Raw genomic sequence first — 20,773 nt, forward strand, 5'->3', positions numbered from 1 at the left:
CATGTGGGATCTTCCCAGACCAGGGCACGAACCCGTGTCCCCTGCATTGGCAGGCGGACTCTCAACCACTGCGCCACCAGGGAAGCCCATTCTTCAGTTATTTTAATCTAAAAATAAACTGATAATAAAGCAGACAGATCTTGTATCATCATTTTCTTTTCTGCAGGGCAAATACAATTCTGCTTTGGTTGACAAAGAAGAGAGCAAAGCATTGATTAAGAGACAGGAAGTGGACATTCTGGATCTGAAAGAATCCCTTAGACTGAGAATACTCTCCGAGGACATAGAGGTAGATGTTAACACATCATCACCCTTTTTGGTTTATTACTTGTCAGTATGTTTCTGTGTGTTATTAATGAATAAATAGAAGACTTTTAAAAAGGAGTAAGTCATAATTTGAGCCACTTTCCCTAAGGTAGTTAGGCAATTGATAGATAATACTAAGATTGTTATATTTTGTTTAGTTGATTTATTTTCATTCATTTGTGCTAACACCATGCTAAGTTCCTGTAACTCACCCTCTTCTGAAAAGGAAGCAGAGTGGAAACTGCATTTACTTGGATATAGTGGTAGCAGCAGGGAGCAAAGAAAGGGCTGGTTAACCACAAAATTGCTTCTTGTGTTTTAGCTAAAATAAGTTTTAATTATCTTGTTGTTGATGTAAATGTATCTTTTAAAAAATTAAGCAGTACTGCCGTGTGGTTCAAAATTCAAAATGTATAAAGCAATATACATTCCCTCCTGTATATCCTTCCAGAGATATTTTTGGCTAATCCTATATATCTTGAGTTTTCCTTTTTTCACACAGATGGTAACCCAGTATGTATACTGCTCTGAACCTGCTTTAGAAATAGTTTTCTTGCTATCCATGAAACAAATTCAACAAATATTTATTGAACCCATCTGCCATACAACCTGTACCTGTTTGTCTTTTGGGAATGGAAGAATGATTGAAACACAGTTACTTACCTTGAGGCATGCAATCTAGCTTAAGAGGTAGATGTATTATGATGTAATAAATGACTTGGGAGCACAGAAAAGGGAGGGAGAGGAGCAGTTATGCCTGGAGAATTCCAAAGAGCTTCCCGAAGAAGATAGTATTAGTATAAGACTTTGCTAGGGAGGGAAGCCTGGCACCTGTGAATGTTTGTGGAGCATTCTCATAAAGGGGAACAGTTGGGTGTGACTGACTGGAGGTGGTTGGCTTTTTGGCCAACCCAATAATAATCTAGATATGAGAAGTAGATGCATATAATAGTGAAAAATTCAAATCAACTGAAATATTTGGTGAAGGGTTAAATGGTGGTGCATCCATAAGATGAAATAGAGCCCACTCAATGAAAATGATATAATAAAAGAGTAAGTATATGTGGAGATGTTTGTGATCTATCAGGTATGTGTGTGCAATACACGTATTGCACACACGTATTGTATCTATGATGTATATAATACCATATGTTTCATGTATATGTAATATACACTATTATATATATCTGTGCACATATACATGCACATTTGGAAAGTTAGGGGGAATAGATTCTGCTCTAATTTGGTAGAGATTACATACACTGCGTACACAGGAATTATGTATGCAACCTATAGGACTTCTAATTCTCTCTGCCACTTTCCATCAAGCTACTCCCCTGAAAATTTGATGGCCTATGACACTGTATCAGAGTCTGGTGAACTGGCCAGCCCCTCCCCAATTAGCTGAGGGGTACTCATCTTTACAACTGTTTACCTTCCCGTGTATAATGGACTAGAGTCTATTGGTGAGACAACAGGTAAACTAGAGACCCATGCCTGGAGTCCTCCCAAGGAAGGAGAGATCAGCTTTAAGAGATTACCTGGGGTTGAGGGGAGAGGGGAGCAGAGGGCAGTTAGACCTCAACTGGGATACTTATATGAATTTACTGTAGTATTTATCTCTGGACCTCATGACTTAAGTATTAACTGCTTGGTTTGTCTTGGAATGGATTAGCATACAAGCAAAAAAACAAAAAGATTCTCACTTAAAACTTTCTTAACGTTTTAAAAATCATACATAGTAATGATTTTCAAATCGATATTGGAGCACCACAATTAAAGAGAGTCTTCCCCTGTGCGGATTGTCCCCTAACAGAGGGACATGCTCTGTGAGGACCTGGCTCACGCCACTGAGCAGCTGAACATGCTCACCGAGGCCTCGAAAAATCACTCGGGGCTTCTGCAGTCGGCCCAGGAGGAGCTGACCAGGAAGGACGCCCTCATCCAGGAGCTTCAGCATAAGGTGAGATGCAGGGTGAGTGCCGCTCTGATGGGCTTTGGGGGTTGGGGGAGCAGGGCTGTGTGGCGGTTGAGCTCATGAGGTCCCTGCCTCGGCTAATTCTCTACATTCAGAAAGGTGGACTAGCAGGGCGAGTAGGTCGTGGGGCAGCAGCGCTGTGGGCTCTTAACAATCTGGTTGCTTCTGTGTGTTCAGACTTGGTGGCTGTCCTCCTGCCTACCCTCTGCCCTTGACACGTGCCAGCAAGTTCTAACCACTGTGGCAAAGGTTATGCCTGACTTTGTTTGTTTTTTTTTTAATTTTAATTTTTATCTTTGGCTGCGTTGGGTCTTTGTTGCTGCGCATGGGCTTCTCTAGTTGCGGCGAGTGGGGGCTACTCTTCGTTGCGGAGCACAGGCTCTAAGCACGTGGGCTTCAGTAGTTGTGGTACGTGGGCTCAGTAGTTGGGGTACGTGGGCTCTAGGGCGTGCGGGCTCAGTAGTTGTGGCTTGCAGGCTCTAGAGTGCAGGCTCAGTAGTTGTGGTGCACAGTCTTAGTTGCTCCGTGGCACGTGGGATCTTCCTGGACCAGGGCTCGAACCCGTGTCCCATGCATTGGCAGGCGGATTCTTAACTACTGCACCACCAGGGAAGTCCCATGGCTGACTTTTGTCCTCTTTTTTGGCTAGTGTAGTTTTATAATATATTTTGTAACTTTCCTCAAATGACCCTTTGATTACTTGTGAAGCTTAAAAAAGAAGTTTCTTTTAAAGTGTAAATAAATTTGTGAGCGAAATGTCAAATTATCAATCAAGCCCTGAAAAAATAATGTAAGAAGTCCATTTCTGCATGCCTTGGGAGGATTGTCTGTTCTAATTGAACCGTGTACCTGTATTATTTTCTAACTTGTAATCTTACATCTGTTCAATTTTCCCAGCTAAACCAAAAGAAAGAGGAAGTAGAACAGAAGAAGAATGAATATAACTTCAAAATGAGGCAACTAGAACATGTGATGGATTCTGCTGCCAAGTATCCCCAGGTACTTTTCATAAGAAAGAGTGCATTTCAGGAGGAATAAGCAATTTTGTGAGCGATGCAAGTTGGAAATTGCTAAGACTAGCTTTGTCTTTACAGAAAAAGATTTTCACTAACAACTTTTCTGCTTTTTTTGATAAAAAGGTACCAGTGTTTTATTTGTTTTACTTGGACAAGAATTATATATAGCACGCTATATATGTAGCCTGTGTATTTTCTACGTGCTTGGCATGTATATTTACAATGAAATCTTTATAACCACTTAATCAGGTATTTGGATGAAATTTGATTTTATTTTAGAGCCCGAAAACACCACCACACTTTCAAACACATTTGGCGAAACTCCTGGAAACGCAAGAACAAGAGATAGAAGATGGGAGAGCCTCCAAGATTTCTTTGCAACACCTTATAACAAAGCTAAATGAAGACAGAGAAGTCAAAAATGCTGAAATCCTCAGAATAAAGGTAACTGGGTAATTTTTTTCAATGAATTTAATGTTTCAAAATAAGCAGTATCTTTCATGGTGACTGAGGATCCAAAATTCAAAAGGGACAGAACTCCAGGGTAGATGGAGAAAAGTCTTCCTCTCACCCCTGACTCCAAGCTGCCTAGTTTGCTGTCCCTGTAGGCTCCAGGTGTAGCTAGTTTCTTATTTATCTTCTGAGAGCTTTTCAGCGCATCTATAACCAGGCGCGTAAGCATTATCTCCCTGCCCCATTTGTTTTTCATGCTATGGTGTCATATCATACAGGCTGCACTAACTACTCTCATGGCAGTGCTGTCCAACTTTTAGATTTTTGCCAATTTAATAGCTGAAGCACGTTATCTCATTGTATTTTTAAATTTGTATTTTTCTTATTAGGAGTCAGACTGAGCATCTTTTGGTTTTTTGTTTCTATGAACTATATCCTTCACCCATTTTTCTGTTGTTGGACTTTTTCTTAATGAGGTACAAGCATTCTTTATATGTTAGAGAGATTTGCTTTTGTCTGTTTCTCTTGTTTGCCATTTCTTTAAACTTCCTTCTAGTGTTTTTCACCCCGGTACTTGGGGGTTATGGTTTTTGTGTGGGGGAGAGTATATTTAGGGTGGTGTTAGGGGTGGGAAGTGGGTGGAGAAGTGCCTGGGTAGGTGTAGTGTGGGTGCAGAAGGGTGTGTAGGGAGGATGCGATGCCCCATAGAAGATAGCCTGTGACCTCATGCCTCTGCAGTGAGTTTTTGTTTAGGAACAAAATTAGCCTACTGTGTAGGAAGACAGTATCACTCTTAAGCTTTGTTTCTCATACAGGGGATCATTCCTGGCTTTTTTATTCAGGGTTGCTCTCAGTATGCTGCTATCTCAGGAATGTGGCATGATCTTGGTACTTAGAAGAAATTGGATCAGGTTAAAAGAAATCAAACAATAGATAAGCAGAAGTAAATCAAAAAGGACACTCCTTGCAGACAAGTATTTATTTCTTCTGGGTGGTTATGCTCATGATTTTCAAGTCAGAATCCAATTAAGTATTTTGAGGCTGTGGCACATCAATTTTTTAAAATTAGAATCTAATAAATAGAATCAAATAGAACACTTACCAAAGTAGTAGATGCTTTTGTTCATCTTTTCACATAAAGGAATTTTAATGAATTAAGATTTGTTTGGGGTTTTTTTTGGCCGTGCCGCCTGGCATATGAGATCCTAGTTCCCCAACCAGGGATTGAACCCGTGCTCCCTGCAGTGGAAGCTCAGAGTCTTAACCACTGGACTTCCAGGGAAGTCCGAATTATGTGATATTGATGAGACTATGTTTAAGACAATGGGGGTATGAAAATTAATCACATTCGGAGCCCCTGAGAGCTTCTCATAGTCTACTTTTTCTCCATTGATACCCAGAGCAGTGTTCAGTGTGTGGAGGGAGCTTAAAAGAGGAATACCTGTCTCATCATGGCCTGGGGAGCAAAATAATGCCTACTATAAGGTGTTTTCTAAAAAGACCTGATTTGATGTTATTAGGAGCAGTTGTGTGAAATGGAAAACCTGCGCCTGGAAGCCAAGCAGTTAAGAGAGAAAAACTGGCTCCTGCAAGGTCAGCTGGATGATTTTAAAAGACAAAAGGACAACAGGTGAGAAAGAGCCACGAGCAGTCTGTGAGCTAAATCTTGGCCTGCCTGGGTATAGCTGAGTGAATGAGGTCAGAATAGGTTTCACAGCGTGTGTGATGTTTCTTGCTGCTCCAGGAGCTGCTCCAGGGGTTGCTTCTCAATCAGGTCTGATGAGGGGGTTGTTTTACCAGAGAGGGAAAATAAGGTCATCACCATCTTGCCCACTCTGTTAACTTTTATATTGCTATAGAGCTATTGAAATGAATTTCAAACACGTGAAATACTTGAACCAAACTGTCTACTTGTATTTGAAAGGGGTGAGGTGGGAGCAAATATTTCAACAAGACAAGGCTCAAGGTTCTGCCTGCAGAAAAAGGGAGAATTTCCTTGGTTTTGCTTCTTGGCTTCTGGTGAAGGGCACATTACTAGGAGAAGCTGTACAGGGGGGCGTTCTGTTAGGTCTGGGTGTGTGTGGCGGGGGGGTGTTTTGGCCTCAACTCAGACGTCTTCTAGTTGTATCTGATAATGGCACAGCATCTTGTCAAGGGCAACCACACCCAGGTTATATCCTGTCTCTGACACTTGAAAGTTGTGTGACTTTGGACACCTCTTTAAACCTCTTAGTGCCTCAGTTTCCTTAGCAATAAAGTGAGGGAGATGATAGCTCTTATACAAGGTGTTTTAAAGACCAAAGATAACGTGTGTAAAGTGCTGGTTACAGTGCTTAGGAGAGGGGAGTCACTCCATAAGTGGTAGCTATTAAGTAGACTATTAAGTAGATTTATGATCCCACCCCTGAGTGAGGGATGGAGATGATGGTGGTGGTCTGTGAGATTGTGCAGGAAGTTGAGGTTTGTCAAAGGGGGTCTGTATTTGGGATGGATGCCCTCTGTGAATTCAGCACCCCAGATCAGGGGTGTCTGCGTTTCCTACTGTTGTCAGAAGGTCTTTAACAGGCGCTTTCCCACGCCCGCTGCCCCCGATCCCTGTCCAGGAGCAGCCCTGACATGCACTGTCCAAACCTAAGTGAGACAATGGATATTTGAGGTTGGTGATGGTTGGTGATGGTGGCTGTGCTAACAGCCTATTCCTAAATGGTTCTTTGTTGGGTGGCGGGGTGCAGGGAGATCTTAGTTCCCTGACCAAGGACTGAACTCGAGTGCTTGGCAGTGAAAGCTCAGAGTCCTAACAACTGGGCTGCCAGGGAATTCCCCTAAATGGTTCTTTTCAAGTTTTAGTGAGCATAGGAGGTGCTCATTTTATTAAGCATCCTCTTGTAGGGATTTCACTTCCCCTTCTGGGTGATTTTGATGCAGGTAGTCCACAGTCTGCTCACCTAGTTTCTATATGCTCCACCCCCATGTCCAGGCATACTAAAGAAAAGCATTGTACCTTTCATCAAGAGTTAGTCTGAGCATGGAACTTAGAACGTTACCAGATCATTTATAAAACCACAATTTAAAATACTTTATTTCATAGCCTTGTGTCCCGTTTGTGAGGAACCATACAGAACCTTCTTCATGAAAGATTAGAGTAGAAGAAAATTATAGCCCAGGGGTCAGCCTGTTTGATAACTGAAGTTTCATTGGAGCAGTCCGGTTCTTTCATATAAATATCACAGTGGCTGCCTTTGCATTACAGTAGCCCAGTTGCATAGCTGTGCCGGAGACCTTATGGCTCCCAAAACCTGTCTGGTTCTTGACAGAAAAAGTTACCACTGCCCCCTGGATTAGACAACAGAAAACACATCTGCCCTAATGATTTGGGGTATTTTCCTCACTACCATTTTTATCTAGGCTGTCACATTCATTAAGTGGAAGAAACTAATGTAGCTTCTGTTTTCCTTCAAGGAATGATCCTTTACTCACCAGTGAGAGAGAGATTTCTAGAGAAGCCAGAGGCGTTCAGGCAGGTTCCCCTAGGAGGGGTGTCTCCTGATCCAGGGGCTGCCCACAGAAACTCAATTTATTATCCAACCTGGTCAGGCTCACAGAGATGGCCTCACATTAATCAAATTCACATGATACTGATGTATAGCCCAGAATGTAATTTTCTTTGTACAGAGGAGTGTTTCTTTTCCATGACGGGATTTATGTCTGGTGCTCAGAGAATCCCCTTCTTGGTGTCAGCATGTACGGGAAGCCCGAGTGGCATCAGAAAATCACCAGCTGACTATGATATCCAAAGCAGGGAATTCCCTGGTGGCCGAGGGCAGCACGGGTTTGATTCCCGGTTGGGGAACTAAGATTCCACACGCCACGTATCGCGGCCAAAAATAATAAATAAAAAGGGCTACAGCAGTCCCAGACCTGAAATCCAAAGCAAAGAGGGGGCATCAGAGGCTCCATGGGACAGGCCAGCGTGAGAGGCCCTCCCCGCCCCCATGTGTGTCCTGTGTTTCCCCCACCATCCCGACCCAGCCAATCACATTCATGCCAGGCACCTGGACTGTCCTTTCAGCCCCATTTTGTTCACATATGATCTTCAGATGGTACCACTCTAAGTTAATACTTTATTCTCAGCCAAACCCTGTAATTAGATTTCCCAGCTTTGCTCATCTCACTTTTGTATGGAAGGAATCCTGAATGCTGGGGAGGTACCTTATTTCATCCTCATGTGTTGATCATGCTTATTGACTGTGCTAACTTGACCTAATCACCATAGAATTAGCTCTTCTTTGCACATCTTGGCATTGCTGCATGTAATAGATACGAAATCGATACTTGAATATATTTGACACTTTTCCCATCCTCCCTTCCTAATCTAACGCAGTGAACAGAATCATTCAGACACGCAGCAACTGAAGAATGAACAAGAAGAAATCAAAGAAAGACTTGCTAAAGTATGATTTTTTTTTTACATAATAGTTGTTTTTTTCTTGTGTGAAAAATGCTTTTTTAGTTAGCATTTATGGTTATATATTTTAGAAATCATTTTATTATTGAAATTTTGTCTTTTTTGTATTCCTGTTAAGTTTGATATTTACCATCAGTATTTAGCTATAGCTGAGAATTAAGAGTGAATTAGTCTTCATGCCTAGACGGTAAGCCTACTGCTCACACAGAATTCTCCATTTAGAAGCAAGTATCGAGTGCCTATTTGAGGCCTTAAAGGGCACAATACATGAAAGGTTGTAAATAGGTACCCCCTTTATGTGTGTGTAGCTGGGATTGTGGAAAAGGATGTCCCTTTTTTTTTTTAAATTGAGGTATGGTTGATTTACAATATTGTGTTAGTTTCTGATGTACAGCAAAGTGATTGTTATACCTATATGTGTATTCTTTTTCATATTCTTTTCCATTATGTTTTATTATAGGATATTGAATATAGTTCCCTGTACTATACAGTAGGACCTTGTTTATCTACTTTACATATAGTAGTTTGTATCTGCTAATCCCAAACTCCAAATTTATCCCTCTCCCCGTTTCCCCTTTGGTAACTGTAAGTTTGTTTTCTATGTCTGTGAGTCTGTTTCTGTTTCGTAAATAAGCTCATTTGTATCTATTTTTAGATTCTACCTATAAGTGATACCATATGATATTTCTCTTACTTACTTCACTTAACATGATAATCTCTAGGTCCATCCATGTTGCTGCAAATGGCATTATTTTATTCTTTATTATGGTTGAGTAATACTCCATTGTCCATATGTACCACATCTTCTTTATCCATTCATCTGTTGATAGACATTTAGGTTGCTTCCATGTCTTGGCTGTTGTAAATAGTGCCATTATGAACATTGAGATGCATGTATTGTAAAGGAATTTGCTTTAATTGGTTTTATTACCATTAGGGAGAGAGGACTGATTACTTTCAGTCTTTTGTTTAGCAATGTTAAGAACTTAAGTCATTTTTTCTTTCTCTTTCTTTAATCTTCTTATAGAATAAACTGGTTGAAGAAATGCTAAAAATGAAAGCAGAGTAAGTACACTCTTTTGTAATTCAAATTCTTGTTGATCGTTTCTTTATTAATACCAACCAGTATTCCTCTAAAGGAAGAAATGCTTATAATATCCACAAGGTAAGTAAATTCTTTCCTTTCTGCAGTAGTATGTGAACATAATAGATCTTTACAAAATTCTTTTCTTTTCTTTCTTTTTTTTTTCACGGTATGCGGGCCTCTCACTGTTGTGGCCTCTCCCGTTGCGGAGCACAGGCTCCAGACGCGCAGGCTCAGCTGCCATGGCTCACGGGCCCAGGCGCTCCGTGGCATGTGGGATCTTCCTGGACCGGGGCACGAACCCGCATCCCCTGCATCGGCAGGCGGACTCTCAACCACTACGCCACCAGGGAAGCCCCAAAATTCTTTTCTTAAATACCACTTGCTAAAGGGGTTCCTCATATGAAGCCATTCCAAAAAAAAACTTAAAGAAATAAGTGCCAGGAAAACCTTAGCTTCCCTGCGGGAATTGATGGGTTTTCTCCTCATGGACAGTGAGAACTATATAACTGACCAGGTTTCCTTCTCGCTTCTGGTTTCCTCTGATTTAAAACCTTGAGGCCCTCTCAGACCCATAGATCAGTACTATGAATTCTTCTGGTCTTGACCTTGTGTCTCTTTATATGTTTTCTATGGACATGATTTTATTTTATTCATATAGTTCTTATATTTTAATTTATGTAATCTTATAAACTGCCTCATTCTTTGATAAACAAGATACACTGTATTTTCTATCAAGTTCAAAATAAGTAAACTGGTTGGTATTAACAAAGTGATAAAACGTTAGAAAGATATTGTACTCTCTGAATAGAATAGATCTCATCAGGAGCAGCGATTCTCAAACATTTTCACTTGTTTTACCTCCTAAAAGAATTTTGAAACACCATATACCCTCTTGCACATTTTTGGAGTTGACTATGTCTAAAATTTTTCATTGTAAGTTTAAATTATTGCAAAGGATAGAAGTTTTGACATACTGAAAATAGTGACATTTAGAAATAAAGCTTTTGTGATGTTCTTTTAAAAGTTATCCAACTGATTTGGTACTTTCTACCCATTTAAAAAATACTTGAAGAAATTTGTAAGTCTAAAATTTTACATTGTTCCTTTTTCCTTTGAAATTAAGTTTCCATTCTATACCCATGCAGAATTATATCCTAATTTAATATATTGTTTGGAAAATTTTTTGTTGACTGCCCTATCGTATAACTCAGCAATGAAAATATGTATGCAAATTACAAGTAATTTGTAAAAATTTATTATATTCATATGGCTCTAAGTGTTATATTTTTTCTGGATTGAGTTTTCATTACAATTATTAAAGTATCCTGAATTTATTGTAAATTTTTATGAATAATTATTATACAAGTAAAATTTTATTGGAAATGCATCTCTCAATGCATTTTATCTTAATGCTTTTTCTTTAATTAGCTCATTCTGTTGCACTTAATTCTGGAATCAGACAGTATTCACTATCAATTCTGTTCCTACTTTTTTGTTTTTATAGATATAAAGGCTGAGAAATCTTATTCACATGCTAAGTAAATAACAACGGAAGGAGTTTTGTTAGAATGTTGTCCTTCAACTATTTGAACTCTATCCAAGTTAATATGCCAGAAGTTACATAGTGATATGTCATCAAAAATTCTTTTTAGGGACTTCCCTGGTGGTCCAGTGGTTAAGACTCTGCGCTTCCACTGCAGGGGACATGGGCTCGATCCCTGGTCAGGGAACTAAGATCCCACATGCCGCATGGTGTGGCCAAAAAAAAAAAAAAAAAAAAAAAAAATCTTTTTAATGATCAGCTTACAAAGACCACCCAACTTGTGAAAGATTTGTTACTCAGTTATTGAGTCATTTGCATCATAGAATCATATACTTAATAGAGTATAGGTGTGGAACGGAACTTTGTTCAACACTTTCATCTGCATTTGAGCAGTTCGGGGACTGTTCCCTTGCCAGTTAGCTGTAGGGCTAGGACAGAAATCTGGATCACTTACAGGATCTATGAGAATCCACCTGTATAGTTTGTAGAAGTATAGATAATACCCATTTGAGACCTTCTAGCAAAAAGAATAAAAGCTATCCAAGCTGATATGTAATTTATTTCATGATCTAGTAACCAGTGCTACAGTGTCCCTGGGACTACAGGAGCCCACACTGTGGCAAGTGAAGCAACCTCCAGAAAATGGCACACACGGTTTTATCAGTCCCAGCCTACGGCAGCAATTTTAAACATTGCATTATCCACACGTGTATGTGACAATGCTTTTAAAAAGCTACAAAGAACTGAATACAAAGCCAACAGTGGTGTGGGCAGATATTTAATTTCACATAACAAGAGGTCTGGTGGTGCATTGACTCAGTGATGCCATCACTGACCCAGACCCTTCCCATTCTTCTGCTTTTGGTACTCTTGCTTGTGACCTATTGACTACAAGATGACTGCTGCAGCTCCAAACAACATAAACAGGAGGATCGCAGCTTGCAGTGTTGTGGGTTCAAAAGGACTTTATTTTATCAGGGAAAAAAACTCCCAGAAACCCTCAAGATTCATTGTGTCTCCTTATCCAGAATTAGCATGCCTGCAGGGCAACCTGAGAAAACCAATATCTGGCAGTGGGGTAGAGATAACCATGGTTTTAGCTCAGACCAGTTATTATTTACTAATCTTTGGGAACTGGGTGTGCTTCTCCTCTCCCTTTCTTGTCCTCTGAATAAACTGAGTTTTTATAAAAAGCAAGGGATTAGCTGTTGGGTAGGCAGCTGCAGTGTCTGCCATGCCACAAAGCCTTTTCATGAAATGAAAGCAAAACACATAAGACAAATGCACAACAGCTCCAGATGAATTGGGAGAACATCAGTGCCCTCACTCCCACACTGTCCTCCTGAGGTTCCACAGAATGTAGTCTGAAAACACTGCCCTAGAAATTGTTGGCCTTAAGTGGTATTTTTAATTCTGTGTATTACATCACTTAAATCATCAGCTTTCTATTCCATATGCATTGTAAAATAAATAAAAAGCATTTGTTTCTTTGGGAAGCTTATAGGATTCAGTTAGTTTTGTGAAATTCTATATAATTGTTTGGTAACCCTTTTTTTTTCCCTTTTGAACATTATTCTTTTTTTTTTTTTAACATTTTATATTGGAGTATAGCTGATTAACAATGTTGTCTTAGTTTCAGGTGTACAGCAAAGTGATTACGTTATACATGTACATGTATCTATTCTTTTTCAAATTCTTTTCCCATTTAGGTTGTTACATAGTATTGAGCAGAGTTCCCTGTGCTATACAGTAGGTCCTTGTTGGTTATCCAACACTGTTGGATAGCAGTGCGTACATGTCAATCCGAAACTCCCTAACTATCCCTCCCTGCCTCCCTTTCCCCCTGGTAACCATAAATTCATAATCTAAGTCTATGAGTCTGTTTCTGTTTTGTAAATAAGTTCATTTGTATCATTTTTTTTTAGATTCTGCATATAAGTGATACTATATGATATTTGTCTTTCTCTGTCTGACTTAACTTTACTAAGTATGACAATCTCTGGGTCCATCCATGGGTAACCCTTCTTTTTAATGTTTATTTTCAGTTGATAGTTGCATAAAGTGTATAATTTCTAAATAGCACATCCTTGAAGAAATGACTAGTGTCCCACCATCTGAGAACCAGTTTTTGAAACCAGATATGATTACTCTAAGATATGGGGCACTGAATAAACCATGCAGACTGTAATAATACTTAAGCAACAGTTTGCTCTGAGGGCTATATCTAAAAGTTTCCATTCTAAATTTTTGTTGTGTAAAAACCGGTTTGTGGAGCTTTCCAAAATGAAAGTTTTGGGTAAAACAACCATAAAAAAAGTGTATCTGCAGCTCTTGCTATCTTCCTGTGCTGTCAGAAAGGGGAAGGCTGAATATTAGTGATACTTTCAAATAAAAATTCTGGGCTTGGGTGACAAGTGTCTGATTTGAGTACTGTTTTATAATTACGTGCCTTTGGGAGACCATAACGCGATAGTTACTGTTACAGCCTAGAAGAGCTCCAGAGTGCCCTTCAGAACAAAGAGACCGACTACCTTACAATGACTGAGGAAGTTGAACGAGTTAGAATGTTGGAGTCTAAAGCATTCCAAGAAAAGGAACAACTAAGATCAAAGCTGGAAGAATTGTATGAAGAAAAGGAGAGAACATGCCAGGTGCATTTGTGTGTTGGTTTTTATTAACAGAGCCGATCAGCATAAGTCTCCTGGCTGTGACTGGGCATCCTGTGGTTTACAGTTGCTCCAGTGCACGCAGAGATGTGTGGTCACGAAAGCTGGGAACCTGGGCGCTGTCTCTCCCTCCCTGTGCTCTTGGAAGGCATGAAATAATGTTATTTTAAAAGAAAAATTAAAAGCAGCTCATTTTCCCTTCCCTGGATTGATTTACCTGCAGGAGATGGAAATGTTAAGGAAGCAGGTGGAGTGTCTTGCCGAGGAAAATGGGAAGTTGGTAGGTCACCAAAACCTACATCAGAAGATCCAGTATGTAGTGCGGCTGAAGAAGGAAAACATCAGGCTTGCTGAGGTAAACTCCTGAAAATTTTGCTGAATAAACTCCTTCTGGTTTTTAAATGATGATTTAGTTAAAATTTAATTTAACTATTGAATCACTTAACTGCTTTCTTCAGGGAATCTCCTGAGTTTAAAAATATATATATTCAGCCATTGCTATTTTAAGCATAATTCAGTCAGTTATCATACACATGAGATTCTTGTTTACTGTTAAAGTAGTTTACAAATGGAAAATTATAGTCGTAGTTTGAAATTTAAACTTAATGAATGCCAAGAATAACTCTTCCTGCAAGAATTAGAGCCTTAATTTTTTTTCTTTTCCTTTTCTTAAAAATTACTGACCAGGAGTCAGAAAAGTTGCGTGCTGAAAATTTATTTTTAAAAGAAAAGAAATGAATGAATCATAAGGATCCCGATCAACTACCTACCTTGTTTGGAGACTTTTTTCCCTCTTATAGAAGTAAGACCTGCCCTTGCGCAGTTAGTAGAGCTGAATTAAGAGCCACGACTATTACCTGTGTATGTGGGGGTTGGGGGGCTGACCCTCAAGTTTCTTATGAACTCTCTGCACCTGTGCACACCTGTGGCAACCCGCAGCCTGCAGTTAGAGGTTACCGTTTCAAAGCTGTAAATATTGAGAAAACCTTTTGTCTTTTTAAAATAAAAGCCAGTAGCTGCAGTTTTACAGTGGATGTCGGCCAGATTATTTTTTTCCTTCAGTACTGCCATAATCTCCTTTGAGTCTTGCATCAGAAGCTCCAACAATATCCAGGTTCCAAAACTTACAGTGAGGTTAGTGACGGTGCAGTGTGCATAAATAGCAAACTTGTTAATATAGATTATTTTTGTATTCCTACTTGAAGTGTTCTCATGGGCCTTTTTTATGACTGTTAATATGGCCATTTTTCAAAATGTAATAAAATCTTTTAAAAATAAATTGTTTAATAAGGTGATTTATATTGTTCATTCACCATATGCTTATTGAGCAACTATTATATGCCAGGCACGGGTCATCTGTGAACAAGGCAAACAGAAACCCTACCCTCAAGGAACTTCTGTGTATCAGCATTTCATTCCTTCTTATTGAGAGTAATATTCCATGGTATGGACATGCCACATTTTATTTACTTACCATTCGATGGACATTGTGTTACCAAACCAAACTTGGGTCCGTTCATCCTCGTGCAGCCAATTTACTGACACCGCGTTTATGTTTTTCTGTTTTTTTTTTTTTTGGCCATGCCGTGTGTCTTTTGGGATCTTAGTTCCCCGACCCAGGCCACCACAGTGAAAGAGCCAAGTCCTAACTACTGGACCGCCAGGGAAGTCCCTCAGCAAAGCATTTTTTAAAATTAATTAATTTATTTATGTATTTATTTATTTTTGGCTGTGTTGGGCCTTCATTGCTGCATGCGGGCTTTCTCTAGTTGTGGTGAGCGGGGGCTACTCTTCATTGTGGTGCGTGGGCTTCTCATCGCGGTGGCTTCTCTTGTTGCGGAGCACAGGCTCTAGGTGCGTGGGCTTCAGTAGTTGTGGCTCATGGGCTCAGTAGTTGTGGCTCACGGGCTCTAGAGCACAGGCTCAGTAGTTGTGGCACACTCGCTCAGTTGCTCCGCAGCATGTGGGATCTTCCTAGACCAGGGCTCGAACCCATGTCCCCTGCATTTGCAGGCAGATTCTTAACCACTGCACCACCAGAGAAGTCCAGCAAAGCATTTTTAAAGGCAAGATGGTACTTCCCTGGTGGTCCAGTGGTAAAGAATCCACCTTACAATGCAGAGGACCTAGGTTCGATCCCTGGTCAGGGAACTAAGATCCCACATGCCGCGGGTCAACTAAGCCCGTGCACCACAACTACTGAGCTCGCACACCTCAGCTAGAGCCTGCGTGCTGCAGACTACAGAGCCCATGTGCTCTGGAGCCTGCATGCCACAAGTAGAGAGAGAAAAACCGGCACGCCACAACTAGAGAGAAGCCCACGTGCCGCAACAAAAGATCCCGCATGCTGCAACTAGGACCCGGTGCAGCCAAAAATAAATAATAAATACTTAAAAAAAAAAAAAAAAAAAAAAAAGCAAGATGAGGGAGAGGCATCTCAGGGATTGTGATAAGTTTGTGCCCAGTTCTCTGACTGGTTGATGGTGAGGTAACAGGGCAGTGTCACAGGGGTTAAGACTATCAGTCCTTAGGTGCCAGTAGGTCTGGGGGCTATGCACTCAGGGTCATCAAGTAATTAACTTCTTCCATTCGGCGGGGGTTTTAGCATCTATAAAACACCTCAGGGAATGTGCCATCAGATACTGTTATCTAGGTGCTTTGAGAGGAGCTAAAGCAGAGGAAGTGGAGGAATGGTCTGTTCCAGGAAGGCCCTGTAGGGTCCTGCTCGGTTACAATTTGAACTGTTGGCAATTTTGGGCTACTATGGATAACAGTGCTCTAAATGCTCCTGTGTAAGTCTTGCTATGAAAATGTTTCACATCTCTTGAGTAGATACCTAGGGGTGAAATTGATCTCAGGTGGCCTCGGCCTGCAGCGGCTTGAAGCAAGATTTCAGTTCCCCAGCCAGAGATTGAAGTCAGGCTGCAGCAGTGAGAGCACTGAATTCTAGCCACTAGACCACCAGTCACAGGGCCCTGGCCTGTCAGCAGTGTAGAAGTGAATTTCTACATAGAGTCAGAAAGTAGTGAAACAAGTAAAGCATTTATTAGGAGGAAAAAGAGTACATGTGGATAGACACATGGGCGGGCTCAGAGAGAGAGTCGTGCCCTCATGGTAGTTTGAATCACTTTTATGGGGCATTTCTTCTGGTTTTCCTTGGCCAGTCATCTTGCTTTGCCTGGTTCTGAATCCATATTTGGTATATCTCAGTGTCTTCCCGATCTTGGAGAGGCAGCAGCAGGCAGTGGCTTGAAACAAGATCTTAGTTCTCTGCCCAGGAATTGGACCTGGGTAGCCTGGATGAAAACCAGGAATCCTAGCCATTAGTCCACCAGGGGCTAGAGGCTGGAAGCTAAATTCCCCTGGCCCTTGCCTCCATTGAAAAATGCATTTCTCAAGGAGGTAAAAACTGCAAAAACAGGTACAAAGTTTATTATTAGAGACACAGCACAACAAGTGGGAGAGCACACAGAAAAACAGTTTGTTAAGACAGAAGCAAGGCAGAGATGCACACCTGGAGAGAAAGGGTGTGGGCATCCCCCCTAATGAGGAGGAGCACAGTAAAGAGGCAGTTAAGTCATTTATATAGGGCAGTTCTTCCGGCTCTTTGTTTACCTTTGGCCAATTATCTGGTTTCTTTTTCCACACCTGACCTGCCCTAGGACCCTCCCTGACATGCATGCACAACTTTTTTCCAAGATGGATTCCAGCCCAGAGGCCTTGGCATAACCTATTATGGGGTGGTGCCCCCTCCTTTTTAACCCCCAAGGAGCCTTTCTGCGCATGTGCAGTGTCTCCCTTGCCCCAAGGATGGGGAACATGTGACCTCTCGATCCTTTACTCAGACAGGGTTTAGCCTCTTTCTTTATCCGCTGTGACTGGTATCTTAAAGTGTCCTCAGGAGACAAAGTCCCGCTCTTTACCCTGTTGCTGTTGTTATTTCTATCTCGTAGTGCAAACAGGAGGCTGGTTGTAAATACCTAGCCTAGAGCCCACCTGCCTCCTTCCTCAGGAAATGTAAACAGGAGGTCAGTTGTAAGTGCCCAGCCTGGAGCCCATCTATCTCCTGCCTCACTCCCATGTGTGCACATGCATCTCTTAGCCAAGGTGGATTCTAGTGAAGAGGCCTATGGGTAGCTTGACATCACCTACTATAGGATGGTGCCCCCACCCTTTTTGACCTTCAAGGAGCCTTTCTCTACACATGCGTGTGTGTGTGTGTGTGTGTGTGTGTGTGTGTGTGTGTGTGTAGTTGGGATGGTGTCCTTGACTTCGAGAATGAGGAATATGTGGTCTTTTATCTCTTATCTGGGCAGGGCTTAGCTTCTCCTCCCTCCTGCTGTTCTGGAGTATCTGTCCACAGGAGACAAACTCCAGCTACTCACCCTGGGGCCCATCTATCTCCTGCCTCAAAATTTCTGGGTCCTTTCAGCCTCTCCCAAGTTCTCCCCATTACTTTTCGGTGGCAGCACCATGTTCCTTATCGGGAAGGGACCTTGTGTTGTGAGACAACTCACGCAAGCGGTTTGCATCGTGCCTGGCCAAGGAAGGCAGTTTCGGTCGACGGTTCCCTCACACAACCGTTCTTTCTCCTGAGAAATGGACTCGGCTTCGGAGAATGCACATCAGAGATGAACCTAAAACCAAGGTTCCCATCTATCTGCAGAGAATGAGGCCTGGTCTTCGTGGATATGTATATTTTTTCCTTTTTCTCTTTTTGTGAGTGTGTATGTGTATGCTTCCTTGTGTGATTTTGTCTGTGTAGCTTTGCTTTTACCATTTGTCCTAGGGTTCTGTCTGTTTTTTTTTTTTTTTAGTATAGTTTTTAGCACTTGTTATCACTGGTGGATTTGTTTTTTGGTTTGGTTGCTCTCTTCTTTCTTCCTTTCCTTATTTTTAATTTTTTATTTTAATAAATTTATTTTATTTTATTTTTCTTTCTTTCTTTCTCCCTTTTCTTCTGAACTGTGTAGATGACAGGGTCTTGGTGCTCTGGCCGGGTGTCAGGCCTATGCTTCTGAGGTGGGAGAGCCAAGTTCAGGACATTAGTCCACCAGAGACCTCCCGGCTCCACACAATATCAAACGGCAAAAGCTCTCCCAGAGATCTCCATCTCAACGCTAAAACCCAGCTCCACTCAATGACCAGCAAGCTACAGTGCTGGACACCCTGTGCCAAACAACTAGCAAGACAGGAACACAACCCCACCCATTAGCAGAGAGGCTGCCTAAAATCATAATAAGGTCACAGACACCCCGAAACACACCACCAGAGGTGGTCCTGCCCACCAGAAAGACAAGATCTAGCCTCACCCACCAGAACACAAGCACCAGTCCCCTCCACAAGCCACTGAACCAACCTTAGCCACTGGGGGCAGACACCAAAAACAACGGGAACTACGAACCTGCAGCCTGTGAAAAGGAGACCCAAACACAGTAAGTTAAGCAAAATGAGAAGACAGAGAAACACAGCAGATGAAGGAGCAAGGCAAAAACCCACCAGACCAAACAAATGAAGAGGAAAAAGGCAGTCTACCTGAAAAATTAAAAATTCTCTGGAAGGAATCAATAGCAGAATAACTGAGGCAGAACGAATGAGTGACCTGGAAGATAAAATAGTGGAAATAACTACCACAGAGCAGAATAAAGAAAAAAGAACGAAAAGAATTGAGGCCAGTCTCAGAGACCTCTGGGACAACATTAAACACACCAACATTCGAATCATAGCGGTCCCAGAAGAAGAAGAGAAAAAGGGACTGAGAAACTATTTGAAGAGATTATAATTGAAAACTTCCCTAATATGGGAAAGGAAATAGTCAATCAAGTCCAAAAAGGGCAGAGAGTCCCATACAGGATAAATCCAAGGAGAAACACACCCAGACACATATTAATCAAACTATCAAAAACTAAAAACAAAGAAAAAATATTAAAAGCAGCAAGGGAAAAACAACAAATAACATACAAGGGAATCCCCATAAGGTTAATAGCTAATCTTTTAGCAGAAACTCTGCAAGCCAGAAGGGAGTGGCAGGATATATTTAAAGTGATGAAAAACGGAAAAACCTACAACCAAGATTAGTCTACCCAGCAAGGATCTCATTCAGATTCGACAGAGAAATTAAAACCTTTACAGACAAGCAAAAGCTAAGAGAATTCAGCACCAGCAAACCAGCTTTAAAACAAACGCTAAAGGAACTACTCTAGGCAGGAAACACAAGAGAAGGGAAAGACCTGCAATAACATCCAAAACAATTAAGAAAATGGTAATAGGAACATCCATATCGATAACTACCTTAAATGCAAATGGATTAAATGATCTAACCAAAAGACATACACTGGCTGAATGGATACAAAAACAAGACCTGTATATACGCTGTCTACAAGAGACCCACTTCAGACCTAGGGACACATACAAACTGAATGTAAGGGGATGATAAAAGATATTCCATGCAAGCGGAAATCAAAAGAAAGCTGGAGTAGCAATTCTTGTATCGGACAAAAGAGACTTTAAAATAAAGACTATTACAAGAGACAAAGAGGGACACTACATAATGATCAAGGGATCAATCCAAGAAGAAGATATAACAATTATAAATATTTATGCACCCAACATAGGAGCACCTCAATACATAAGGCAAATGCTAACAGCCATAAAAGGAGAAATTGACAGTAACACAATCATAGTAGGGAACTTTAACACCCCACTTTCACCAATGGACAGATCATCCAAACTGAAAATTAATAAGGAAACACAAGCTTTAAATGATACATTAAACGAGATGGACTTAATTGATATGTATAGGACATTCCATCCAAAAATACACAATACACTTTCTTCTCAAGTGCTCATGGAACATTCTCCAGGATAGATCATGTCTTGGGTGACAAATCAAGCCATGGTAAATTTAAGAAAATTGAAATCATATCAAGTATCTTTTCCGACCACAATGCTATGAGACTAGATATCAATTACAGGAGAAAATCTGTAAAAAATACAAACACATGGAGGCTAAACAATACACTACTAAATAACCAGGAGATCGCTGAAGAAATCAGAGGAAATCAAAAAATACCTAGAAACAAATGACAATGAAAACACGACGACCCAAAACCTATGCGATGCAGCAAAAGCAGTTCTAAAAGGGAAGTTTATAGCACTACAATCCTACCTCAAGAAACAAGAAACATCTCAAATAAACAATCTAACCTTGCACCTAAAGCAATTAGAGAAAGAAGAACAAAAAACCCCCAAAGTTAGCA

The 20,773-nt window shown here is 40.9% G+C and overlaps 1 protein-coding gene across 2 annotated transcripts in view; it reads left to right on the forward strand.

Moving 5' to 3' along the window:
• Positions 1-18,754, forward strand: part of KIF15 (kinesin family member 15) — an 80,523-nt gene extending 61,769 nt beyond the window's left edge. Inside the window, exons 26-35 of one of the 2 annotated variants that reach the window (XM_055079951.1) lie at positions 167-289; positions 2,123-2,269; positions 3,182-3,283; positions 3,580-3,744; positions 5,274-5,383; positions 8,135-8,204; positions 9,246-9,283; positions 13,334-13,499; positions 13,738-13,869; positions 18,488-18,754. In XM_055079951.1, the coding sequence (XP_054935926.1) occupies positions 167-289; positions 2,123-2,269; positions 3,182-3,283; positions 3,580-3,744; positions 5,274-5,383; positions 8,135-8,204; positions 9,246-9,283; positions 13,334-13,499; positions 13,738-13,869; positions 18,488-18,535 (1,101 nt within the window). In that variant the 3' untranslated portion in view covers positions 18,536-18,754. Of the gene's footprint in view, positions 1-166; positions 290-2,122; positions 2,270-3,181; positions 3,284-3,579; positions 3,745-5,273; positions 5,384-8,134; positions 8,205-9,245; positions 9,284-13,333; positions 13,500-13,737; positions 13,870-14,201; positions 14,784-18,487 lie in introns of those variants that run through there. The other variant, XM_007120816.3, reaches the window with a different exon arrangement.
• Positions 18,755-20,773: the final 2,019 nt, after the last annotated feature.

The sequence above is a fragment of the Physeter macrocephalus genome, chromosome 18, assembly GCF_002837175.3.
Source record: "Physeter macrocephalus isolate SW-GA chromosome 18, ASM283717v5, whole genome shotgun sequence".
NCBI lineage: Eukaryota > Metazoa > Chordata > Mammalia > Artiodactyla > Physeteridae > Physeter > Physeter macrocephalus.